Below are 27,681 nucleotides of genomic sequence, written 5' to 3'. Positions count from 1 at the left end.
GCACCCACAATGAAGCACTGCTGATAATACACATGTACATACTAATATCATTATACAAGGTTGATAATAATATATTTGCGAATGTACTTGTAAATTGATTAAAAACAGTATGGCCTTATTGATCAGCAACTTTTGTCATGCGCATTTGGAGGCCGTTTTCTACAATCTACTCGCAGAGTGACTGGTTCTCCTTTATATTGACTTCGTTCCCACTTTTCATAAGTCTGGGTATGAATTTCGAAACCAATTTGTTATATGCCTGACTCCAGTCAAAATATGGGCCTGGATAACGTAACGATTCCATTCCAATTATTTTTCTTTCCGCGCTTTGGAAGTGGTCCAAGCGAGCGGGCACAACACCTACGCCATCACCAGGATGGGCCAGTCGTGAGCGGTGTACGATAAGAAAGGGACCTAGTCGGGGGAAGGGGATCGTTACATTACACCGACCCTGTTGCAGGGCGCACGTCAGGAAAACGACTCAGAACTGTAATAACCGACCCCACTTTGGTTTAAACCGGAAATTTTATGCTTGTGAGCCAGGCATGGTAATTGTTATTCCACGACCGAAGTCTTTATTTACATTCATTTTCGGGGAAAGGACAAAACCATCGTATTGCGTAATCATCATCGTCATAATAATCTATTTTCCCTTAAGGACCCCTGTCGGGGTATTAGATAAGGGGGGGGGGGGTACAGAACATATGAATAGAAGCAAAGATATGGTTACAGTTTCCTACAAAACTCAGCCTGTGGATTCGTATGCGAACAGAAAACAGATGCTAAGAGGCTCGCTGAATACAATGCAGAAGCAAATTAGCAGAACCGCCAGCAATCATCGTTACAAATGAGACATTGTTTTCAGTGAGCTGTATTTAAGGTAGCATCGCGTAAGTGCCGTTGCTATTAAAGATCAGTCAGAAGTAACCGTTCATTATGCTAAAGCTTATGCTGTAGGGGAGAGGCGGGAGTTGTGGTATAGAGTTAAAATATAGCTTTAGTGATGCTGTTTGCGAAACTCTTAACAAATAGCGCGACTGTATATTTACTTTCCATCATAACCTGTGGCCACTTCGTCGTGGAGAAGTGCAGGTTGAAGAAAAATCGCCTCTTCGACTGCAAAAAGTTTTACTTTGCCGCTCTGAAGCGAAAGTAGAAGGTTTGATCTGCTAATGAAAAAAAAATCAAAATGTGCATTTATCGCGTGTTTCCTGCCACTGGGCTTTTAAGCTTAATCAATGACTGCTCCACGTGAAAGGGTATTCTCCCCAGTCCTGTGTCCTTGGAAGGAATGGGACAACACGATGGAAAATCAAGTGGGTCGTCGTTTTCATTTTCCCTAACCTGTATGCTTTTATCGTTATGTTAATCGCATAGTTACTCGCTATTATAATTGCCTAATTCTTCTTCCATATTTATACTTTACTCCTATTTTATATCTATAACAGAATTACGACGCAGGATGAGGGAATCGCTCAGTATTCGTGCCTATAAAAGGCATGACAAAGAAACGTAGACCTTTAGAAGATAGCTAACGCGTCGAGTGAACAGTCAATTTTCTCAACCTACGAATAAACTGATCTAACTAGCCGCAGCCGGTCTGTGAATTGTAGAAAAGCTGGAAAAGCGGTTGCTTTGTGTTTTCGCGTAAGAGGATTGTTTTCTCGTGTGGTTAAAATACAATCCGAGAGCTATCATGTCTGTAGGTTGTGTGTATGTCGTAGTTTACGATTTTAACACGTGTTTTAGATTGAGAAATTGAATTAGTTCAGTAAGATCCTTGCATCACATGGATGGCCAGGGTATGGGTGGTCCGACGCCGGTCGCCGACGCCGGATTTCCTGCGAGACGGACTCCTTAATGCTTTCGCATGATAGAAGTGAATAAGTACGCGTGATTTGAGAAAAATTATGGAAAGGGCACAAATGCAAGGGCCAAATATTTGTCGAAGCTTGTGAAACTATTATGCGATAACATCTACACAGTAATCCTTGTTTGAAAGCATGTGGTAATGGGAAAGTGAAGAATGCAGACTACGAGATTGGCTGCCCATTTATAAATATGAGCCACGTGGGTGCACCAATACCATAAGTGGCCAACAAAGACACCAAGAACAATATAGGGGAAACTACTTGTACTTACTAACTGAATTAAAGGAATAATAATGGAAATTAAAGCGGATGAAAAAACAACGTAATGTGGAGACGTGGGTTGTATCTCACCTGCGGCCAGTTGTTTCACCTGCGGCCAGTTGGGCCCCTCGGTTCCTTTTCTTCTTGTTCAGGGCTGCACCAAGGAGTTCGCCATGTAGCTGCTTTCTAGCTGTCAGCGGCCGCGTTTCTCCCATTGGCAATGCCAGAACACAAATGCAAACAAAAGAAAAGGAAAACAGGGAAGCCACGACACTAATCGCAGTTCAAAACGCAGCCACGTATGCAGGGCTTAGTTGAATTAGCGGACCGGCGTTAAATCTGTCATAGGGGGCATCAATGGACAGCCATCAGTGGCTTGTTCTGAAGCAGCCATTTAGATCCGTACCCTTATTCGCTAACAATAAGAGCAGCCCAAAAGGTATCACCATATTGCATAGCACACGGTAGCGTTGTGTAGGACGACGTCAACTGATTTTGGTCTGCTTCCCCTCAAAGCGTGCGGCCCTATTCAGCCACTTCATGAGAACTGTATAAAATATTCTGTCTAAAGTGTACTTTCAAATTAAAACGGATCTGGGACCGAATCCTTTAAGCTGCATTCTTCGTACGCAATTTCTTAGCCGAAAAGTTATTGCGCTAAGAGTGCACGATGTGTTTACCTTAGAGCGTCGTACCTCAGTGAGGAGCAGACGACAGCTTAAATTAAACGATAACGAAAGAAAGAAGCGCATTAGCGCAGTCACCTTATTTCGTGATAGTGCATCAAGCACTTGTAGCTGGGGCAACGCTCTATAACCGCGAATCATTCTACTCCCTGCTATTTGGCGGATTCCTTTTTTGGAAAAGCACCAATAGATGAAAACCAACAAACCGGTCGTTGTACCGCACCTGCACAGAATTTCGCACAAATCGAGAAAAATTACGGCCAGACATAATCTCAAGTTGCTTTTCTCAGCTCCGCATAAACTCAGAGGCATATGCAAAAAAGTCATGGAGAAAGATAGGCACGAATACAGCTACGACGTCCGGCACAGGAGCAGGTTCGTGGAATGTTTTATAGCCGAAGCATATACGAGTAGAATCCCACTTTGATGTGGCAAAGCGTACGTCGGGGGCACGTGGCGCTAGCTCAATGAAATATTAAAAGAACATAAATACACGTGCCAACAGCTGGTTGTCTAGCAACCTCGCTGCGCACCGAAATACATGCTAATGCGCGCCAAATTTTGAAAGAACCGCTGTTGTCGCCCACTGTAATGGTAAAAGCTTCTCAAGAAATTTTGGAATCTCTGAGGAAAGGGAAAGAGGGGCTGACACATGCGCAAGGCGAATTCTCTCGTGCATCGAATGACATTCTTGCTTCTTGCGCAGCACTTCCGGTTCACCTCCTGAGGCGACCGTGGAGGAAATTCAAAATAAATCACAAAAAGAAATAGTACAGTGTAAAATTCATGGGTCTCATTATACATGTGATATCAGAGCATAAGTTTAATTCCAAGTTGAGTTACTGAAGTGTCTGGAATGATTACAATTAATTACAGATACCTGATTACTGCAAACCAAAGCACAGAATCGTAGACTTTAGAAACCCGCCACGCGAGCACGACATTGGAGAGATTCCTGGAAGCCCGGAAGTAATGAGGTCACTAATGATTTCACTAATGAGGCCACACAGAAGAAAGTGACATGATATTTGACCCACTAATTCATGGAAAACGGTTGTCTCCGATGTCGGTTGCCGCGTTCGCCTAAAGTTGACCTAAAAAACACCTACGCCGAGGTGCCACTAAGAGACACATAAGTGAAAGATTAGGGTCACCTACTATTTCTTTTTCTTTTCTGAGCTTGCGACTTACCTGAGCTAACGTGCTAGCGTGTCATAGCACTATAGGTGTGGCTAGTTTCTTAAGACTAGCATAATCAGAGCGCCATTTGCGGCAATAGCTTCTGCACGTTCCTTACGAACATGAGGAGATGGTATGGGAATTAATGACAGTGCCAAAGAGGTCTAAAAAGTAGGGGTGTGCGAATATTGAAATTTTCGAATACGAATTGAATACGAATAAGGGGAAAAACTGTCTTCGAATATCGAATCGAATATCGAATATATGTGTAGTATTAAAAAATTGCAAAACGAGGGAACAATATCTTTATTACCCTTTTAAAAATAATATTGCATTTTACGAGGCTGCTTGGGTTGAAGAGGCACTCATTATAGGCAATGTACTCAGGTAATGTCAGGTAATGCTCTGTCAGGTAAACGCTTGTTACAGATTATCGTGAAGGAAAATTGACTGCTCAACATGTTCAGAAAGTAAGGGCTCTCTATGCACTGTGACAACATTTGTCCAGGTAACATTTTCTAGGTGCATATTTTATTGCGCATACTTACAAAGCCCGAAATTACATCATATATTGTTATAAAAGAGCCCTGGAATAAAGCTTGGTAAAAAAAATTGAAACTCATCATGTCTCACAGGCCTGATGCAGATAGACTGGAACAAAGCCTACACATTCATAGTAAGGTTCGTTACAGCACTTACGATCACAGTGCTGTAACGCTGTGTCGTCGTTTTGTACCTTCTTTTGTCCCTCTTTTGTGTTGCGCTGTAACGAACCTTACTATGAATCCCAACAAACTGGCCGAACTTGCCATCTTGATGCAGAGCATACAGATAATGAGCGGATCATGTGAAGCTCTCAGTGAATAAACATGTTCTTAGGAGAATGTGGAGCAAGCATATAATTCGTTAATTGCTAAATTATTCACAGTCTGTCCGAATATTCGCCGTTTCGACCATTATTCGGCCGTCCTCGAACATTCGGGAACTTACGAATATGCAATGCTCGAATCGAATACGCTTCGAATAAGGAAAATATTCGATTCGTATTCGAAATTTCGAATATTCGCACACCCCTACTAAAAAGCAACGTATTTTCACTTTTATTCGCCTAGAATCATGCACGCAATACACAGGATAAAACAAAACACATGTTTAAAAGAACTAAAAGGACTACGGCCTGCACATAGTCAGAATATAACAACATTTGCGAAACATTTTCAAATAATTTTTGAGGCTTTCACAGTTCCATGTAACACCATGTAAACATATTGGGCAGTTTTTGGAAAAGATAACGTTACACCATATTATCATTTAAAAAACATTTTAACCTAATAATATTGCTGGAAACGTATCTTCCCAGACAGGCATCAGGGCGACAAGTGCAAATTGTGCCAGGAAGGACCAGCAACACTCAAACACATGCTGTGGGAGTGCAATGTAGTTATAGGAGGAATGGCAGTTACTCCGGAGACCCTGTCGTCGAGGTTGGCCGCCTCTCGGCGCAGCTCAGACCTCGGAATCCAGACGTGGGCAGTCCAGCTAGCCCGTGAGGAGGCCTTGAGGCAGGGCCTTGACGTTCCCCCGTGGGAGACCTGAGCCCGGGTCGCGTTAAACCTTGCCGGACGTACAGGAAAGTTGTATCCATCCATCCATCCCTGTAGGGCGTTCGGAACCTGTGTTACGGAGAGTGAACGAACATGGGTTGAAGTTTCTTCACGTAACGCTCCCGCATTTGCCGTCACGACGATACACACCGCGTTGGATGCAGCATTGTGAACATGCACGATAACGAACAGATTGTACTCACACCTTTGGCCAATAAATTCCGTGCGCTAGTTCAGGCAAAATTTAGAGTGCAGCACACGCCACACCTTGAACAAACATGCAAAGAAAAGAAAAAGCTCAAATTAGATCACCGCGTTCAAGTGAGCAAGGCATTTCCGCGCGACATAATGGCTGTTGTTAGATACGGACCATTAACTAGCATCAGTCAAGTTCTTCGAACGCAACCGCTCTGGCGTCGCGTCGTCCATGCCATCAGACCCGTCAAAAAGGTTGGCTGTCGCACCCTCGTGTGCCGCGCGTGGAGCTTTTGTCTACCCCCTGCGTGACGCTTCCCGAAAGTGCAACTGCAAGCCGGCACGGTTCGAGGTAGTTGACCCTAGTACCGGCAAAGGCTGCTAGCAGCACTGGAATGTCGTTCAAGACGACCCGTCCCTTCCAGCTGAGCGCCTTCTTGGCAAAGAGACAACGCTGGACGGAGGCAACCATCGGAGAATTGAGCCCGCCCAGTGTCCCCATTAGCGGAACATGACGACACCTGTACGGGCTCGACGATTGGATGAAAATGACGCGGCCCCGACGGACCGAAGGGGTTATAAACCTGAAAATCATAGGGAAGAGAGAGACGTTCTTCTTGCCGTGGGCCGCAGCGTTCGATTTGCTGCCGGCCATAACGATGACTTTTACTGTTATTTGGTCTATTCGTTTCCTCTTCATAATGTAAATAAACCTCCATATGTCTAAGTCCTCCTAAACATCGGCCAACTCCCGCACTCGACGGCAAGATCCAATACTGCACAGAGGCCTGCACAGGCCGGTTAATGAAGAACTAATTAATACATTGTAAAATAGAAAAAAAAGTAACATTTGCTCTTTTAACACATCAAAATTATTGCAAACGGTATTGCAACTTACTTTTTTGACAGTAATCTGCTTAAACGATTTTGAAAACTTTTTGAAGATTGGTTTCCTTATTTGAGTGCCCCCCCTCCCACCCCCCTACCTAATCGCACTTCAGTGCTGTACTACATGATGTCTCTGTCAATAGGTTATGGCAGGCTTTTCTTTCCAAGCTTCGCGACCTATTTAAATCTACATTGGGAAGCGTACGCGGTGTTTCGTTGCGGTGTCACGACCACCAGCTAGCGCCAACACGCTTGGAACTGTAATACCGCGCTCCCGCCCGCGCTCATGTGTTTCGGCGCGGTGCAACCGGTCACACCTGTGCCATCTGATCGAGCGGCCGTGCTGCAGCAAACCAGTGTCATACCAAAGAAAGGGAGGCCAGACGGTAAGACTCAATGAGAGAATATCCCTCCCTCTCGCGGCGTTTTCGTGCGCGCTTTTTCTGACTAAATTATGCAGCAACAACTTCAGAGTCTCGAGCCTTCATAAACATTTCGCCGTAAGCAACCAAGAGCGCGGTTTGCATTGTTCACGACATTATTAATGCAGGTTGCCGAGTTAAGGTTGAGTGTAATATGGATTCTTAGGTACTTGTAAGAACTTACCTGTTCTAAAGGAAAGTTATTTAAATAGTACGTATACCTCAGAGGAGTTAGGTGTCCTAGATACACGCATAGCTTTACACAATTTCATTAGCCATATACTGCACCAGTTAGATATCATATCTAGGACAGGCGCCCTAAGCTACTTATTCTATATCTTGAAGTGTCATTATAAAGTTAGCTAATTAGTTATGTTTAATTATGCAAAAGTGTAAATATTTTTTTAGCACATAACTCGCATTCGACAAGTTCTAGATCATGCTCAGGAACCCCTACTAAGGTTGTTTCTATGACGTTGCTCCTTACGTGGCTCCTTACGTGGCTTTTTCTTCCGGGTTCTGAAGAAAGCTTGCGAAATGCGGAAAGAAAAAGTGATGTCACTGCGGGCTTGCGCATCTGGATTACATCGCTCACAATATGCCATTAGTTGCATTCGTCCAAGTTGTCCACTGTATATTTAATCTTTGGTTCTGGTTACGCGAAATACAACGGTATACATTATTTAACACCTTGCCATGCAGTCATAAAGTGGAGAAGCGGAAATGACAGCGCGAAATTGCCAAACTGATCGCTTCAGCATTGGTCGTCATTTACTGGTTGCCCGATAAATTCTAAAGAACTTCATCCAGGTGTGGCGCGGGCACATTGCTTGGAATTATACTGGGCTGGCTTTTGTTGCGTGACCAACTGATATTTTATCGCTAATTGCACTTCGCGTGACCAGATTATGCGCGAATTCAGCTTTATGTGGAACCGGCAGGGGGATCTTGAATAATATCACCATGACTACCTGGCTTCTTGTCTAGGCGCTTTGAGTTGATATCTGACTACAATAGGCAGAGATAGGTCGAGGGAGAATGTAGTATTGTATTTAAAGACCGTGGGTGCCGAAATGGTTAAAGGACACCGCTCGCGGAAAACGGAGTGAAATTGGTTCTTTACTAGGTCTAAATTTGTGAATCCTTTATATACGAAAATTATCCTCTAAAAAATACGACCTATCAGCGTAAGAAGGTTTACGGTGAACATATAACACAGCTAGGAGTGAAGATAACAGGTTAAATCACTGAGTAGGTTTCGGTGACCATCATGTCGGGGTACCGAATTTCTAGAAACCACTAAACCACGCGTCGTCTTCGCGAGCACTAAACGCACGCTCTTCTGTAAAGAAACTATGGACTAACACAACTTGGGGCACTATAACGTAAAACTATTCCAAACATTTCTATTCCAATTCTGCAATCGGCCCTCCGCGATTGGTGAAAAACGTTTTTGGACCACCCCCAATTCAGCTGTCTGTCACGCGACGTCACGAAAACCGCGATACCTCCCCATCTGATATGACGCGCACACACTGATTATGCATGATTTGACCGGAGAAAAGAAAAAATAGTTATTTCTGATTCGGCGCCTTTTCGCCCTTAGACGACGCCTATTGGTCGAAAGTTTTCGGGCTGCACCATTTCACCTGCCTGTCGCACGACGTCACAAAATCGCAAAAACTCACTGGGTCAAAGTGACGTGTACGCGTTAAAGATGCATTAATATGCCGAACAAAACTGAATTTTCTTCGGAATAGCTGCAGGCTGCCCCGTTCCGAAAGGAATAAAAGATGGCTGCCGCCGATCGCTCAGGCAATGGCTGCTCGCACCTGCCGGAGAGCATGGGTTTATTTGCGTGTAATAAAACTTTTTTCGTAGCCGTGTAACGTTTTCGAGCACTTTCGGAACGCTTACAACCTCGTTCTGCCAACTATTCTTTGCTGAGGATCCGTTTTAGCGTCATTCTTAAGCTTCCGTTGCATGCCGCCGCGATTGTCGACGAGCCACCGTAAGCTAAGTGAAAGCGGACCAATCACACACTCTGGCACCACCCTCTTCATACGGTTATCGATTTTCAGTGCAGTGGCTCGGCCCCATCGAATCCCTCTCCATTTGAGCGTGCTCCTCGCCTCTTGTGAGCCAATTAGATAAGACAAGCCGCTCAGCGTACGCAATGTTATTCGTTTTTCAAGCAAACAAAAGTGACCTCCTACGAACGAGAATAGCGTTTGATTGTTTTTTTGAGATAACCCTATGGGTGACCGCCCAATGCTTGCGTCGACGGTTACGCAAATTTGACGTCAGGATATTGGAATAAAACATATTGGAATAGCTTTACGTTATAGGGCCCTTGCCCGACATTGAGCCCCAACTGAACTGTAACAATCTTCCCAGCACAAAGAGCATAGAAGTCGTCTTCCGCAGCATTGCATGCCTAAATGCATTGTGCGTTAAAATTGTGCCGCACTCTTTTAGACGGCCTGTCAGAGTGCGCAGGCAACAAGAAGGCACGTGGCCTGCCGCCCAATTTCACCTCCAAGCAGCTGCGGCAACCATTTGAGTCTTGGGAATAGACTCGCGCTTGCTTTGTCGTACACGTCTGTTGTCGATTATAGAGTTCGTTCTTACAGTGGCGGGAATCCTGAGCTTGCGGGCACATGGGGCGCCCCATTTTACTTTGTGCCAAAAACGGCAATAAAAAATGGGCAAATTTACAGCAGTTCATTAACAGTTTCACGACACCTTCGCTTGACGTAGATACTAATATGTACGTGTGATCTGCATAATTTTTATAGGAAACCTTCGACAAGAAAGAAAATAAAAGTTCAGTGACCTCCTGCTTACAAAAAGATCAAATCCGTCATATCCTCAGACGTTCCAAAATATTATTTCCGCTTCTTTCATTTCTGTCGCGCCCTGCGGTCTCCCAGATCCCACCACAGACAGCGTTGACTGGTCGGCGATTCTTCGTTTTCCAGCCACTCGCGCCACAGACTGCCGCTATACCTTCGCGCGTTTTCCGTCCAGCCACTCCGCCACGTCACAAACAACAAATAACCCCACAAGAGGCGTTCATCAGCCTGTAGATACGACATGCCATCATTACAGAAAGAAATATTAACTGCAAAGACAGGCGGAAAATGCGGGCATCGACTTCCGTGCTGGCAAAGTTCAAATTTCGTGTTTTTATTTTTTTTTATTGGTTAGACACACAGGTTGCTGACGCTGCTTTTCAAAGTCTGGTAGTGTTGTCCACAAAACACTGGCTCTGATGATAACTTGCTTTTCTTATAGCGCAAAGTGGATCCCGGAACAATCGTCAGAGATGGCAACTACCTTAAAGTGGAATGTGAAACCGGATATCACTTCAGAGACGAATCTCTTCGAGGAAAGAGTCAAATAGAACTGTACTGCAATGGGGGCCAGTGGAGCCCTACAGCACCTTGGTGTACCAAAAGTAAGTGGAACTTAATGTTGTTGTTTACACTGCCTCATTTACACATGAGAGCTCGGGATGGCAGGGCTAACATACTCACTGTCACCCGTACAATGCTCAATAGAATGTGGTATACATATAATACAATGTTATACGTTTTCTAGGCTAGACACGCTGCAACTCCGATACAGGAACATAAGCAATATAGGCGCTTCCTGCAAGCACGAAGGCTCTGACATAAAGAAAGAAAAAAAAACACTGTACAACCGCACAAAACCGAATTGTATTATCTGAAGGCAACTTATCGCGACGATCTCACGGTGATGAAGAAAATATTTATTTTCAAAACATTCTTAATGTTATTCAACAATCTGAACTCTGTACGATATTGCTCGTGTATGAGTGTGTATTTATGAAGGATGTGGCGGATAATTAAGTTAAATTGTGGTGTCTAACGTCCCAGAACTTCACTGTAACTTAATGTGTACGCCATAATGGAGAGCTCCGCATTAATTTTGACCACTTGGGGTTCTTTAGTGTGCACCCAACGCTCGGTACTCGAGAATTTTGCGCATTCCGCCCCCACCACAATGCGGCGTCCGCGGCCGCCAAACGACCCCTCGACAGGGTGCTCAGCAGCGCACTGCCGTAGCCCCTGAATCACCACGGCGTGTGAGACACTTCAAATAGTTTGTACCATAGCTCGTGCTGCAGTGGAGCTCTTAAAGTAGGCATGCTCAATTGTAGTGCCAGTTACATTGGGTGGTACCTTAGAAAAAGTGTGTTTGTGTGTGTTAAAACAATTCAATTATGGGCGTATAGGTTTTAGCATGTTGGTATTCCATAACTTTAGGTACTTAGCGGACAAAAAGGGACGAGAGACAGAGGTACGACGCGGACACAGCGCTATGTCCGCGTCGTACCTCTGTCTCTCGTCCCTTTTTGTGCGCTAAAAACCTATAAATTATGGGGTTTCACGTGCCAAAAGAACTGTCTGATTATGAGGCACGCCGTAGTGGAGTACTCCGGAAGTTTCGACCACCTGGGGTTCTTTAACCTGCAACTAAATCTAAGCACCAAGGGGTGTGCGTGTGTGTGTGCGTGTGTGTGTGTGTGTGTGTGTGTGTGTGTGTGTGTGTGTGTGTGCGCGCGTGTGTGTGAGGGCGCGCATGTGTGTGCGCGTGTGTGTGAGCGCGCGTGTGTGTGCGCGTGTGTGCGTGCGCGCGTGTATGGCGGCGCATGTCTGAAGATGGCTCAACTGGTTCGATGACATAATTCACAGGAGATGCACGTTCGAGAACACGACAAGGGCCTTCATACTTAGGGACCAGTTTTCATGAGAGGCCAGGGGCAGTTAGAGGAACTGAGAGCCACACGAGCGCTCCCGGATCGAAGGTGACCACTCGCGCTGAACCCACTAGCGTATCTCTTCACTACAATTTATTTATTCATTCATTTATTCATGCTGCAGTCCGTTAGGGCAATAGCAGGAGTGGGCTTACAAAGGACCGGTGGAAGAAATGTGCACTGGCAAGATTACAAGTATGCAAGAACAAAGTGGGCAGCGAGAGTTTCAAAACATAAAATAAAAACATTCAACCTAAAACAAAAAAATTATACATCAGCTATAGCATCTACAATGAAGAAAGTGGTAATGAGGGAAATTCAGCACACAACAAATTCAATTGTTCAATCACGCAGGGGCTCAAGTTATATATGAATGTGTAGGGCGTGGATAGTAAAGTCTAAAATCCAAGGCATGGTAACTTCTATAGTTGAAGTTTGGCGAGCAGGCATGAAAAGGGCAGTATCCGAGAGATGACAAGGGCATTCTTTAACCTAAGAGGTTAATGGTTGGGGCTAGTTGGTTTTCGATTTTAGACGACGTGGTACAGCGCGAAGTGGGCCAGGGGATACAGGAAAAAAACGAGTCAGACATGCAGGTGTCTGAACGATCGTCAGCGTGAACACGCGAATAATGTTAAGAATGGAAAGGAAGGTTTCTTAGCCCTGCATTGCAGCACATGCGGATGTACCCCTCTGTTTGAAAAAACAAAAGTAATCTTCACACACAGGGACGATCGAACGCGCATCATGCTTCAATCGGCTGAGATGGCACGTGATTTATGCCTGTGCATACGTAAGCCATCCCTGGCCTTATCGCGAAGGGAGATGGCATTTTTAGACAATGGCAGCGCGAACAGTGAGCGGTGATGACATCTTTATAATGTTTTCTTTTGTGTCTTTTTAGTCTTTATTGTTTGTTTTTTACATACATATTTTTTATGTCGTTTTCCCTCTGTTTTTTCTATGTAACACGTAGTATCAGGCAATAAAATTTCTGTTGGCAGTAAAAACGCTTGTCCTCGTTTTTTTCTGTGCCCCTTGCCCCGCTTCGCGCTGTACCACACAGCATTCGCTAAGCTTACCAAAATCTCCAAGGACTCCATGTGCTGCCATTCTGAAAGAAGCTGCAGGTTTAGTTCCCAGGACAGACGCTATAGCTGAAAAATCCAAGTGAGAACGACAGCAAATAAAACGAACAGCTTTTCCTTGCGCAGCTTCAAGGGCATTGATATCGCATTGCATATGCGGTGTTCCGAACGGCAGATACCCATTCTAATATTGGAGGAATCAATGTTCTGTATGCGACTAGCTGTGTGTTACTTGGGGCAACAGACATGATGTGACGAAGCTAAGCAAGTTTTTTTAACGGTGTACAACACCTTTCGTCTATATGTTTGGAACAAGGGACGGTAGGTGTAGAGGTAACTCTGAAGAACCTGAGCGTGAAACCATTCTCGTACACCATTACAAATATAATCAAAAAGTAAAGAGGACTGCGTGTTAGTAAAGGAAATTATAACAGTTCTGTTAAAATGAATGTTTGTTTTCCAGGCAGCACACCATTCACAAAATGCAACTAAGGCATCACCTTGGTGCTGACGATCAGCTAGACAAAACTAAGTCGAACAGAACGCAGTCGTCTGCGTAGAGATGTATTTTCAAACATTTACATGTTGTGAGAAATAATTAATAAACAATGAAAATAATAGCTGACCAAGGACAGATCCCTACGGAACTCCTGACGTGACGTCGACTACAGCAAATACCGGAGAATTATTGCATATGAACTATGATTTCAAAGAGAGGAAAAATGGAAATCCAGGAAACCAACTGAGTGCAGCGGAGTTTTAAAAGTAATTTACAGTGAAGTACAGTCTCGAAAGCCTTGCTAAAGCAAAGAAATATGGCATCAATCTGGTTACCTAAGTCAATATTAACGTAAAGAACATGGGCGAATGCAATGAGTTGGGTCACGGTGCTAAAACCAGGCTTGAAGCTGTGTTGAAAACTGGTCAAAAGGTTATTGTTTTCAAGGAACACCATGATGATCTCCCGAATCTTAAATTGGTACCGGCGGCGTTTGCTCAAAGCAGCTGGCTCCTGCAAAACACGTCGGTGGGAACCGGCTATCGAGCGGAGTGAGTAGCGCGGACTTCTTTCTTATTGCCCTCACCTGTCTCTTCTTTTGTACAGTACCCACTACTGCAGATGACACTGTGTTTATTATATACTCAAATATCTTGCAAGAGGTTGGGGTAAAACAAATTGGCCTATAATTTGATAAAAGCTGTCTGTCACCGGACTTAAATAGGTATAGTACCTTTGCTCTTTCACAGAAGGGAGGAACAGCACCGCTATTCGGGGATTTATGAAATATAAAAAACAGATACCTAGATGTCCATACCTAAATTCCACCTAGAAAAAGAGTAGGGAATGCCATGATGCGTAGAAGGCTTTCGTAGTATCCACTTTCAATACGAGGTTCAAAACACATTCTAAGCTAAAGTTTATATAATCAATTTCACGTGAATTTGTTGTCGTGAACGTTGGAACACTAAAATCGTCTAAAGCGAAGACAAACAGGAAGTAAGCATTAACGCTTCTGAAATTTCCCTTTGATCATTTAAAACTGTTTGCTATTTTAAAATAGGTTGATGAACAAGAACTAGGCAATATGAAGGACCAGAATTTGCGAGAGTTGAACTTAAGCAGATTAGGTGACTGAAGTTTATAGAAGAAATTTCAATGTGGCGTTTTAGTTTTCTTTCTTTTCTGTTTGTTTTGTTGGAGTCTGCTAGTTCGTTGTAAGAAATGCAGTAGTTCCCGAATTATACAAAGAAGATTAGTGCTTTTAGTTTTTTTAATCGAATGAAGCGGTCTATACATGATGTGATAATATTTCCTAAAAAGACAACGGTGTGTCAATGTCGCTAGAGATGCTGAGTGCCGAAAATGCATCAAAATTGCTAAATAACTCGTGTATGATAGAGCCGTCTCTAGCCTTCAGAAACGTCCTGAAAAGGAGAGAGAGCAAAACGCCTGTTATTGGTTGGTCGGTTGAGAGACAGAAGTACATCATTGTGATGCGAGATACATTCAATTACTTCACGCTTATAACCAGTGTTGGCTGCATCATCACGGCTTGGATAAAGTCTAACAAAGCACCATCGCGGGTGGATCCTGAAGAACGTGGTTTAAGCCAATAAACAACGCAATATCAAGCAGTTGTTTGTTTACTGCAGCACCGTGACCAAAAGATGCGAGACAACCACTCAATTCCAGGAGCATCACAGTCATTAAGTAGGAGGAAGTTTGAAGTGAATGGATCTTGTTGTAGTATAAACTGGTCCACTTTGTGAAGGTAATCACAACGACTATTAGGAGGCGTATAAAAATTAATTTGTCCAGGTGTTGTTTACCACACCATATATGTTACAACAGATCGGTTCTATGTCTAGTGGTGACATCAGTTGTGCATTTAACTTGAAATCTGAGCGAAAGGTCAGTGCAACGCCACCTGTTCTTTGATTATGACAATCGTTTCGCACAGTAACGCAACGCTGTGGTATAAACTCTGAAGTCCTGAATACCTTCATGTAACCAAGCTTCCGTAATACCGAGAATATCAGGTGAGTAGGATGAGACAATCGCGAGGAAAAGTTAAAACGTATCGGCTATACTTCTGACGTTGGATACGGTAAGATTGCTTTGGGCATATAATGAATGTCAACCTGTCACTGAGAATGATGCGTGAACTGCTTCTGTGGAAGGACTGCGACGATTACAAACATTAAAAAAAATTAAAGGCATCACACCAGTTGTACTGAATGTTATTGATATAACAAACCTAAGCCTAAAAGAAAACCCGTTGGTGCGGAAGTCACTGGACGCCTTTTAAAGTTTCTCCCTGATGGCATGAACTCTGGAAGTACAGTCCTGACAAAGCCTAAGTACATAATTTTAAAACTTAAAAGTATTTTTACAGACTGAGGTTGTGTTACAATCAAGCATCTTTAAAATTACGGAGTGTAGCTGGCCTTCACTAATTCTACCAAAACGATGCAGACGTTCAATGTGGGGACATTGAATACTCAGATTTTTCTCAATCACTGCAGATGTTTTGGTAAGAAGAGAGTCATGGGTTTTGTCAGAATTTTGATTTGAACCTTGTAAGATAATAGTGTTCCTCCTGAAACGATTTGTAAGGTCATTTTTTTTTCATGCTAACTCAGTTAGTGTACGCCTTAGTGCGTCACTTTCACTAAGCAACTATCTGTCCACTGATCGTGAAGTGGGTTCGCCAAATGCTGCTTCAAGTCCAGAAATACGGGATTCAAGTGCCTCTCTGCGCGTGTTTACAGAGCTTTTCATTTCTGCGATGTCGCGAGCGATATCCTTATTGTTAGACAGTGTTTCGATCAAAAGCTGCACAAGTGCATGTAGGGTTATTTGTGTTCGACAAAGCATCCTCAGCCGAAATCTGTCGAACAGAACTAGAAAACCTCGACGAACGGGTAGAGCGGGTAGGGCGACTCGGGGAGGCAGGACTAGTTTTATCCAACATGGTCTTAAAGTGGGTTCTATAGGGTTAAGCCAGATGTCACCGCTCAACAGAAAACTGCTGAGAGCAGGCACATGTCATAAAATCAATAACATGACAAGAATGATACGCATGACATGAATGACACGACACGGCGCATCATGTCAAGTAAAACATGGCATGCATGAGCTGCATACATGAGATGAATTGCAGCGCAATTGACATGACGCACTTGCACACATAGCATACAGTACGTGCATTTGCAATTTAACATGAGCATGATAAGAATTCGTAGTGCAATTTGACATACAGCCCAAAACAAGTATGGTCGGCTTCTCTGCAAGAATTTGGAATAGCGCATGACGGCGCTGGGGAAAAGGTAGCAAAACGACGCGGGGAATGTCGCTACATGTTGCTTTAATGCTAATCGCATTAACGTCAATAGTCATCGTGAGATGCGTTCTGCCATAATTTGTCGCATCCCCGGCATGGATGATCTCACTATGAATGATTAGGTTTACTTGTTCCCGCTTGTCGCATTTCTTAGTGTTCAGTGTCCTTCAGGGTCGCAAGAAGTTCCAGAAGGCAAGCTATCAGCCTTATAAATGGTTCTCTTTAACATACGCAGCCTATGAAAACACAGAAATACCGTGACGATGTTATAAATTTGCTGTCTGTAATGGACCACTCGCTTTCCGTCATTTGCCTCCTGGAGGCATGGTTATTAAACTGTGGCGGGAATATCTACAGGTTATGTAGCTATACTTCCAAGTATTGTGATCGGGACATCGCCTACAGAGGTGGATCCGCCATTTTCCTAAATTCATTGGTGTGTTATCAGCGTCATCGTGATCTTTCCTACACTATCAATAATCGAAAAGTCGGTCTTGCAAGAGTTCGACCATAAGGCTTTTTCGCTCAATATTCGTAATACAATATTTGATTAAGCCTACCGATCACCATCATTATCTTACTCCGACTTTTGCTGACAAGTAGATGCAATTCTGTACTCGACCACTAATTGAAAACAGAAACTTCTTCATATGCAATTACATTAACATAAGCATGTTTGAGTTGAAAAGCTGTTCTTGTTGTGATTACACGCGTGCCTTTCAAAGCTATGGTTTCGATTCTCTTGATATAACATCTTGACCCCCAAGATGTTATCATTCTCTTCATAATACCTTGTCCAGTCTTATGGTGTTTTTCACTGGTCGATTCGGAGCACGATTTCTTGCTCCGTTTCAACGAATCCGAATTTCACTGATCGATCTGGAGCGCGTTCGCGTTTTCAGCTGGTCGTTTCGCATCAATTCGCTCCTCGCCGGATCGCTCTCACTTGCTCCGCCACTGAGGCGCGGATTCGGGCGGACATATAGATCGCGCCACTTCCGTCTTCAAACGAAATCGGTACCCGCTCGGTACGCACATTGTGTTGTTTCGCAACATGGCTGCGTTCGGTGCTGCTGTAGAGCTCGCGTTTAGCGATGAGAGCTCGGAAGACAGCGATTACGAGGTGACGCAGGTGCTGTGCGAAGCCTTCTATGTACATTTCTATGCATAATTCTTGCAGGCGCGACATCGACATGACGGACTTTGCGATTGGCGTAGTGAAATTATACGAACGGGGGATGGCGTCTTTGTTTGCCGTTGAAACGTGCAGAGCGGAGGCCGGGCATGGTTTCCGGAACCGGTTTGTGTGTCGTGTGACTTCCTGTGTGATGTCCCGCGGAGAGTTTTTGCGCTTCGCTGGACGATTCGGATTTGTGGAACCAGAGCGCTCGCTCGAGGATTGCGGTGGTCGCTCCAGATCCGCCAGTGAAAAACTCCATAATAACCGGCTGTGCAACCACTGTCGTAGATTATCTAATCACCGATCACTTTTCTCTTCTTCTCAATTTGTGTTCCACGTTACTGAAATATTACTCAGGTTACTAAATCAGGTATAACATAAGTGAGTGTTCAATTCCAAGAAATTTATTGCTGTGAGCTATGCCATCGGTGGGGGGGCACAGAGTGAAGACGAAGAGTGTGCTTTTTCCATGAAAACGACTACCATGATCTACACAACAGCAGAATAAAATAACAATAAAATGATATATATAACATATCATGATCTATCAAGATCACTGCGCAAGAGATGGACAACCGACGTGTAAACATCGAAATGTGTAAGCTCTGCGAGAAGCAGTGAGTGGTGATTGGCTGACTACTGTAAGAGCTGGTGTCAGTCATCTAAAAAAATTACCGACGATTACGTTACTTCCTAATGCGAAATTTGAGCGCAGCAAATAAGCTGTTTCACCTTTTCGATAGATTGAGGCAAAGAAATCGAGCAACACATGTATGCGCTATCACAGAATTTTTTTTTTATTTTTCACACGTATTCCTTTAACAAAGACTCCACTAACAGTTCTTGACTTCCATCGGTCGTCTCGCTCATGGCTCAGAAAGAACTGGCAGATAATTTCGCAGTGGCGAACGGCAGCGGCAATTTCGGCTCGGGTGGTGCACATATACAGATCCGCCGCCACCGATCTGGCTCTCTGATTGCCATCGCACAGGGGTTGCATTGGAGGAGGAGCGAAGAAAGGAATTAAGTTCGAGCCGGCGCTTTGACAACCGGAGACTCGCAGGAAGAGGGGGGCGGCGTGTACACCCAGCGGCAAACGATGGGGGCAGAAGCGCGCGCAGCAAACGGACAACACGATAAAGGGAGGAGGGAAGAGATAGCAGCGACTGACTGATGCCGCTGACGCCGATAGTGAGTCAACCCCAGCTGCGGAGTTGGTTTCAGGGACAACGCCGCCGATGCCGACACAAACAATATGATACCCTCGCTTCCGCAGCGCTGAGAACCAGGTCTAGCCGTGGGAAGGTGGTCACGTATTCGTCGACGTGCCGGGGCCTACGTGAAATAACCGGCGCGTCGGCAACTGAAGAGCACCCTATCCGCCACACAAGAACAGGGGGGGGGGGACCCTTTCCTCCTCTTTCTGCATGGCGGCGACGGTGTTCTATGCAGTCACGTTATCTTGACTCTCTACATCCAGCGGTATCAGTCGGTCGCTGCTAGCGCTGGGGGGATGAAAGGGGGGCGGAGCTGGTTACGAGGCCGACGACAACGCCGACGACGACGCGAAACCCAGGAACGGACGCCAAAGAGCTGCACTCTAAAAGAGTAGCAGGCCCATGGCGTCGTCTGACTCATCCAGGCTGAGGACGGTGTTGAAGGGAAGGAGATGTTCTCATCGAAAACGAGGAGTACTGGGTTTATTTACAATGTCCACAGGAGGAGTGGAGAATGTTACGGCTCAACAGATGCATGACTGAATTGAAGCACACTGAGGAGCCGAAAAAGTCCGCTAGATCCCCTCTGTCCTCCCTAAATCCCTAGGCCAGGGAATTCTTCCGTCTTATCTTCGTCCAATCGGAGCGTCCAAAGTACGTCTCCGCACTCGACCGCACTTACGAGGGCAGCCCTTTTCAGGGCTCGCACGACAGACGGAGGCCCCATCTGATGGGCGACCCTCCGAAGAAGCAGCAGAGGAAGAGGCCGACGAAGCAAACTCCTGACTGCACCGATGGCCCGGCGTTCAGACGAGCCCTGCAGCTCCCCCCACGTGGCCGGCAGTCACGCTCCGGCAAATCGCCTCGTTGGAAGCGCGGGCTAAAAGCTCGTACGCTACGCGCACTCTCGACGGACTCGACGAGCTCCGCGCCGTCATGCACGCCTCCTCCAGTGAGCGCGACACCATCCATGCGCGCCCCATCTGCGCTGGATACTCCCTTCCGCGGATTTCCCTTTGATGCGCCGAAAACTACCGCCAGCGACCACCACGCCGCGCCGTCCGCTTCAACGGACACCACCGCGGAGACTCCAGTTCGGCTGCCTCCACCGACGACAGTGCCAGCTGCCCGTCGACCGGCGACACCGACGACAGTGCCGGCACCTTCTTCTTGCCAACCGCAAGCATGATTGGCTCCGACACTGCGTCCTCCCGCAGGGGCGCGACCACCTCGCCCGAGGCAAGTCCTGTCCGGCCGGTCTCCCCATCACTGTCGTCGCCGGCGGCCTGCTCGTCGCCCCCTCTCACCAACACCGAGCCCACTCCCCCTGCGGCGGAGAAGGGCTCACGCTCGGCGGCGGTGGCTGCTCCCGTCGACGACGACAAACCAGCTGACGGCCCCACGTGCAACGAGAGCCGGCCGAGAGCGCCCTGCCCTGCCCCAGCTGCTGAGGGAACAGGGGAGCTCATACAGCGAAACTCTCCGCTGCTGCTCGCGGCCGCCGAGGACGCCCAAGCCTGCCAGCCGGCAGCGGTGCAGCCAAAACAAGCCGCAAGAAGGAGACGCCGTTGCCGACGGCTCGTCGACTTCGAGCCGCACACCCCACCCGTTGACGACGGCGTTGCTCGAGATACCGCCGTCACGGTCCTCTACCGTCCCATCGGGCGCAAAGCGACTTTCCTCGCACTCTCACGGGACGGTATCGCTGCCCAGCTCACCTCTGTGCCAGGCGTGAGACGCGTTCGCGTGAACTTCCGCCAGAATGTGGTAGCTGCTGACGTGATGCGCGGTGCCGACTTGGCGCCCCTACTCGTAGTGTGCGACCTCGGCGGCGTGGCGGTGCGCCCCAAGGCACTACACAACAACTCCTGTGTGGGTGTCATTCATGGGGTCGACACCTCTTTCGGCGCCCGCACGGTTCGAGAAAACCTTGAGGCCCCCGTAGCGGTGCTGTCATGTTCACGGAGTGGCGCGAGCGTCACCGTCACCTTCGTCGGGAGTGTCGTGCCGACAAACGTGCGGCTATTCAAACAGCTGCGCGCCGTGCGTGCTCGCCTGCTCCGACCACTCCAATGCGACTGCTGCGGCGTCTTCGGCCAAGCCGGCGCCAGCTGCTTCCGTGACGCCCGCTGCCTCCGCTGTGGTGATTCGCATGCCACAGAAGGCTGCCCCACAGAGAAGCCCCGCTGCATTAATTGCCGTCACCCATAGACCGAACCGAGCTGTCCCGAGTGGCAGCGCGAGAGAAAGGCGGCCGTGTTGCTCACATCGTCTCAGCGGCCCCTTTCGCGCAAAATAGCGCTTGAGCTATCTGGCGCCGCACCGACCGAGCCGCGTACAGCCCCGCCCCGTCCACGTCTGCTCGCTCCCCGCAACCCCGATCTTACAGTGACGCCCTGCGCGGCTGCAGCCCCCAGACAGCCGCAGCTGAGCCGCCACGTGGCCCTCCAACCGCTGCGAACAGCGACTCCAGAGACGCGCTAATAGCCGCTCTCGCTGCTGCACTTCGTGACCTGCTCGTCCAGTGCCCAGCCATCGACGGCAACGTTCGTCAAATGTGTGACGCGGCTCTCGCCGCGCAAGAAGCACTGCTTCACCACGACTGGGCGCATTGCCGCGCCACATAAGCGAAGGCCACCAACTTGCCCGCGCTCGCCGCTTTGGCCGCCGCCGCCGCGTCTTTTTCACCCTTCTTTCAATTCCCTCTCCCTCTTGTGCAGCGCGGTTGAGGCGTCCTCATCTGAGAGACAGTTACAGCGCTTCATTTTACCCCATTTTGCCTTCCCAAACCAAGAATCTCTATCTCGTCGAAGGATCCGCGTTGAGGGCGAGGGTGCGCACAATTACTCCGGCACCTTTGTTCACTGAACACACAGAAAGGAGGGGAGCTTCGCAGACAGGGATTGTCACGCTTGACTCAAGCTGTTGCGTCTTGGTTCCTGGAATGACCCAGCAGTTGGCTGGAGCGTCTCTCAAACGACCGGGGTGGCTGCCGGAGTCCGTGAGGAGACGGCGCAGAATGCCTTTTTCCAGGGGTTTCTTGATCCCATTGTCGGTGACGGCGACAGTCGACCATCAATCAACACTCGATTCGCCAAACGTGTCTCGTCTTGTTGCCGCTGCAGGTCTGTCCGAGGGGACTCATTGTTAGCTTCACGGAGCGATTCGTCGCAGTGGTGCAGGAGAGCCTAAAAGGTCACTATATACCCTCGCTGCCCGATCGTGACACTAGGTCAAGAGTTTCGTTGAGGTGACAGTAAATGGTGGCAACCTGCTCCCTCCGAAGTGCTGGGGCAGTGGTCTGTGCGATGTGATAGTGGAGTGGCCAGAGCGAAATTCATGGTGATTCGGATTAATAATAATAATAATAATAATAATAATAATAATAATAATAATAATAATAATAATGATGATGATGATGATGATGATGATGATGATGATGATATCTTTAGTTCAACGCCCAGAAACAGCTACGGAGCATTCGTCCTAGTGCAATTAATAAAGTAATACTCAAGGCACAATGTGGAGAAAATACAAACGTGGTAGACAAAGCATTATGAGGTAGAGAAAAAACAGGAAAAAATAGAACGATGAAATGGGCGTAAAATGGCGTTAACCATTCACTATGATCTTGAACATCATCATCATCATCATCAGCCTAGTTACGCCCACTGCAGGGCAAAGGCCTCTCCCATACTTCTCCAACTACCCCGGTCATGTACTAATAGTGGCCATGTTGTCCCTGCAAACGTCTCAATGTCATCCGCCCACCTAACTCTCTGCCGCCCCCTGCTACGCTTCCCTTCGCTTGGAATCCAGTCCGTAACCCTTAATGACCATCGGTTATCTCCCCTCTTCATTACATGTCCGGCCCATGTCCATTTCTTTTTCTTTATTTCAACTAAGATGTCATTTCCCGCGTTTGTTGCCTCACCCAATCTGCTCTTTTCTTATCCCTTAACGTCACACCGATCATTCTTCTTTCCATAGCTCGTTGCGTCGTCCTCAATTTCAGCAGAACCCTTTTCGTAAGCCTCCAGGTTTCTGCCCCATATGTGAGTACTGGTAACACACAGCTATTATACACTTTCCTTTTGAGGGATAGTGGCAACCTGCTGTTCATGATTTGAGAATGCCTGCCAAACGCACCCCAGCCCATTCTTATTCTTCTGGTTATTTCAGTCTCATGATCCGGATCCGTGGTCACTACCTGCCCTAAGTAGATGTATTCCCTTACCACTTCCAGTGCCTCGCTACCTATCGTAAACTGCTGTTCTCTTCCGAGACTGTTAAACATTACTTTAGTTTTCTGCAGATTAATTTTCAGACCTACCCTTCTGCTTTGCCTCTCCAGGTCAGTGAGCATGCATTGCAATTGGTCTCCTGAGTTACTAAGCAAGGCAATATCATCAGCGAATCGCAAGTTGCTAAGGTATTCTCCATCAACTTTTATTCCCCATTCTTCCCACTCCAGGTCTCTGAATACCTCCTGTAAACATGCGGTGAATAGCATTGAAGAGATCGTATCTCCCTGTCTGACGCCTTTCTTTATTGGGATTTTGTTGCTTTCTTTGTGGAGGACTATACGGTGGCTGTGGAGCCGCTATAGATATCTTCCAGTATTTTTACGTATGGCTCATCTACACCCTGATTCCGTAATGCGTCCATGACTGCTGAGGTTTCGACTGAATCAAACGCTTTCTCGTAATCAATGAAAGCTATATATAAGGGTTCGTTATATTCTGCACATTTTTCTATCACCTGATTGATAGTGTGAATATGGTCTATTGTTGAGTAGTCTTTACGGAATCCTGCCTGGTCCTTTGGTTGACAGAAGTCTAAGGTGTTCCTGATTCTATTTGCGATTACTTTAGTAAATACTTTGTAGGCGACGGACAGTAAGCTGATCGGTCTATAATTTTTCAAGTCTTTGGCGTCCCCTTTCTTATGGATTAGGATTATGTTAGCGTTCTTCCAAGATTCTGGTACGCACGAGGTTATGAGGCATTGCGTATACAGGGTGGCCAGTTTCTCTGGAACAATCTGACCACCATCCTTCAACAAATCTGCTGTTACCTGATCCTCCCCAGCTGCCTTCCCCCTTTGCATAGCTCCTAAGGCTTTCTTTACTTCTTCTGGAGTTACCTGCGGGATATCGAATTCCTCTAGGCTATTTTCGCTTCCCCGATCGTCGTGGGTGCAACTGGTACTATATAAATCTCTGTAGAACTCCTCAGGCACTTGAACTATCTCATCCATATTAGTAACGATATTGCCGGCTTTGTCTCTGAACGCACACATCTGATTCTTGCCTATTCCTAGTTTCTTCTTCACTGTTTTTAGGCTTCCTCCGTTCCTGAGAGCCTGTTCAATTCTATCCATATTATAGTTCCTGATGTCCGCTGTCTTACGCTTGTTGATTAACTTAGAAAGTTCTGCCAGTTCTATTCTAGCTGTAGGGTTAGAGGCTTTCATACATTGGCGTTTCTTGATCAGATCTTTTGTCTCCTGCGATAGCTTACTGGTTTCCTGTCTAACGGCTTTCCCACCGACTTCTATTACGCCCTCTTTAATGATGCCCATGAGATTGTCGTTCATTGCTTCAACACTAAGGTCCTCTTCCTGAGTTAAAGCCGAATACCTGTTCTGTAGCTTGATGCGGAATTCCTCTAGTTTTCCTCTTACCGCTAACTCATTGATTGGCTTCTTGTGTACCAGTTTCTTCCGTTGCCTCCTCAAGTCTAGGCTGATTCGAGTTCTTACCATCCTATGGTCACTGCAGCGTACCTTGCCGAGCACGTCTACATCTTGTATGATGCCAGGGTTCGCGCAGAGTATGAAGTCGATTTCATTTCTAGTCTCACTATTCGGGCTCCTCCACGTCCACTTTCGACTAACCCGCTTGCGGAAAAAGGTATTCATTATCCGCATATTATTCTGTTCTGCAAACTCTACTAATAACTCTCCTCTGCTATTCCTAGAGCCTATGCCATATTCCCCCACTGACTTGTCTCCAGCCTGCTTCTTGCCTACCCTGGCATTGAAGTCGCCCATCAGTATAGTGTATTTTGTTTTGACTTTACCCATCGCCAATTCCACGTCTTCATAAAAGCTTTCGACTTCCTGGTCATCATGACTGCTTGTAGGGGCATAGACTTGTACCACCTTCAATTTGTACCTCTTATTAAGTTTCACAACAAGACCTGCTACCCTCTCGTTAATGCTATAGAATTTCTTTATGTTACCAGCTATTTCCTTATTAATCAGGAATCCGACTCCTAGTTCTCGTCTCTCAGCTAAGCCCCGGTAGCACAGTACGTGCCCGCTTTTTAGCACTGTATATGCTTCTTTTGTCCTCCTAACCTCACTGAGCCCTATTATATCCCATTTACTACCCTCTAATTCCTGCAATAACACTGCTAGACTCGCCTCACTAGATAACGTTCTAAAGTTAAACGTTGCCAGCTTCAGATTCCAATGGCGGCCTGTCCGGAGCCAGGTATTCTTAGCATCCTCTGCAGCGTCACCGATCTGACCGCCGCCGTGGTCAGTTGCTTCGCGGCTGCTGGGGACTGAGGGCCGGGGTTTTATTGTTGTATTCATATGGGAGGTTGTGGCCAAGTACTGCACCAGGGTGGCCAATCCTGCTCTGGTGAGAGAGTGCGTTACCGGCTCTGGTCACCGGGGTCAGTCCGCACTCCAGGCCTGTTTGTGCGATTTTCTCAACACACGGTTTTTTTTTTGTATTTTCCGGTGGAGAATAGCGCGGCACCGGGATTTGAACCACGGTCCTCTTGCACGGGAGACAGATACTCTACCGTCCCCGCAGTAGTTAAATTAAAAAATTAGGTTATGGGGTTTTACGTGACAAAACCACTTTCTGATTATACGGCACGCCGTAGTGGGGGACTCCGGAAATTTCGACTACCTGGGGCTCTTTAACGTGCACCTAATTCTAAGTACACGGGTATTTTCGCATTTCGCCCCCATCGAAATGCGGCCGCCGTGGCCGGGATTCGAACCCGCGCCCTCGTGCTCAGCAGTCTAACACGATAGCCACTGAGCAACCACGGGGGGTCCCGCAGGAGTTGTACGTCTCATTTAACCTACAGTGGTGCCCTATTTGATCAGTCAAGGTTGACCCATCTGAGATCGGTTCTACCGCACGGATGGCACTCGACTAGAGAACCTGGTATTTATGACTCGCACATGTGTCGTGATACCTAATTGAGGATGTATATATATATATATATATATATATATATATATATATATATATATATATATATATATATATATATATATATATATTAAGAGGGTTCCCGTACAGTCATAAAATAAAGAAAAAGACATTTAAAAAAATTACCGACGATTACGTTACTTCCTAATGCGAAATTTCAGCGCAGCAAATAAGTTGTTTCACCTTTTCGATAGATTGAGTTGAAGAACACAGTCTGAATTGACACAAGTCCGAGTTGGGAAACGCACACCGGAGATTCTCACGGCACCTATCCGGAAGCGGTTTCACATCATTTTGGAACCAGAGCCGATCACACACTGAACACAAACTTCCAAACGGATTGTCTGTAAACTGTCGCCGGAAAGCATTTGTTGCACCCTGACTGTTTGCGAGCCTTTGTTCGCGTTTGGCCTCGGCCTCGGCCGCGCGAACGGTAGAGTCTTCTCTGCGACGGCGATGAGCTTCTGCTTCAGCCTCGCTTACTGCTAGTTGCTCTCGACGGCGGCCATGAGCCTCCGCTTCGGCGGCGCGAACTGCAGGGTCTTCTCGGCGGCGGCGATGAGCTTCTGCTTCAGCCTTGCTTACTGCTGGTTGCTCTCGACGGCGGCGATGAGCCTCCGCTTCGGCGGCGCGAACGGCAGTGTCTTCTCGGTGGCGGCGCTTAGCCTCTGCTTCGGCGACGCGTACTCCTGGATCATCTCGACGGCGGCGACGGTAAGCTTCTGCTTCGGCGGCACGCACCTCTGGATTCTGACGGCGACGGCGCTGGGCCTCTGCTCTGGCAGCTCGTTTAGCAGCAGCAGCAGCAGGAGCAGACGGAGGACTTCCATCGGTCGTCTCGCTCATGGCTCAGAAAGAACTGGCAGATAATTTCGCAGTGGCGAACGGCAGCGGCAATTTCGGCTCGGGCGGTGCACATATACAGATCCGCCGCCACCGATCTGGCTCTCTGATTACCACCGCACAGGGCGAACGGCAGCGGCAATTTCGGCTCGGGCGGTGCACATATACAAATCCGCCGCCACCGATCTGGCTCTCTGATTGCCACCGCACAGGGGTTGCATTGGAGGAGGAGCGAAGAAAGGAATTAAGTTCGAGCCGGCGCTTTGACAACCGGAGACTCGCAGGAAGAGGGGGGAGGGGGGCGACGTGTACACCCAGCGGCAAACGGTGGGGGCAGAAGCGCGCGCAGCAAGCGGACAACACGATAAAGGGAGGA

The 27,681-nt window shown here is 46.9% G+C and overlaps 1 protein-coding gene and 1 long non-coding RNA gene across 3 annotated transcripts in view; one reads left to right on the top strand and one right to left on the bottom strand.

The window, feature by feature from the left end:
• The window catches only part of LOC139061125 (uncharacterized), a 401,615-nt gene that overhangs the window by 27,855 nt on the left and 346,079 nt on the right, over positions 1–27,681 (bottom strand). The gene's annotated exons all lie outside the window — the stretch shown is intronic.
• LOC139061122 (locomotion-related protein Hikaru genki-like) overlaps positions 1–27,681 on the top strand; it is a 128,413-nt gene that overhangs the window by 57,845 nt on the left and 42,887 nt on the right. For both annotated transcript variants that reach the window (XM_070540700.1, XM_070540709.1), the window contains one exon: positions 10,404–10,566. In XM_070540700.1, the coding sequence (XP_070396801.1) occupies positions 10,404–10,566 (163 nt within the window). The remainder of the gene's footprint in view (positions 1–10,403; positions 10,567–27,681) is intronic.

Source organism: Dermacentor albipictus, chromosome 1 (assembly GCF_038994185.2).
Source record: "Dermacentor albipictus isolate Rhodes 1998 colony chromosome 1, USDA_Dalb.pri_finalv2, whole genome shotgun sequence".
NCBI lineage: Eukaryota > Metazoa > Arthropoda > Arachnida > Ixodida > Ixodidae > Dermacentor > Dermacentor albipictus.
This window is presented reverse-complemented; position numbering and strand designations above follow the sequence as displayed.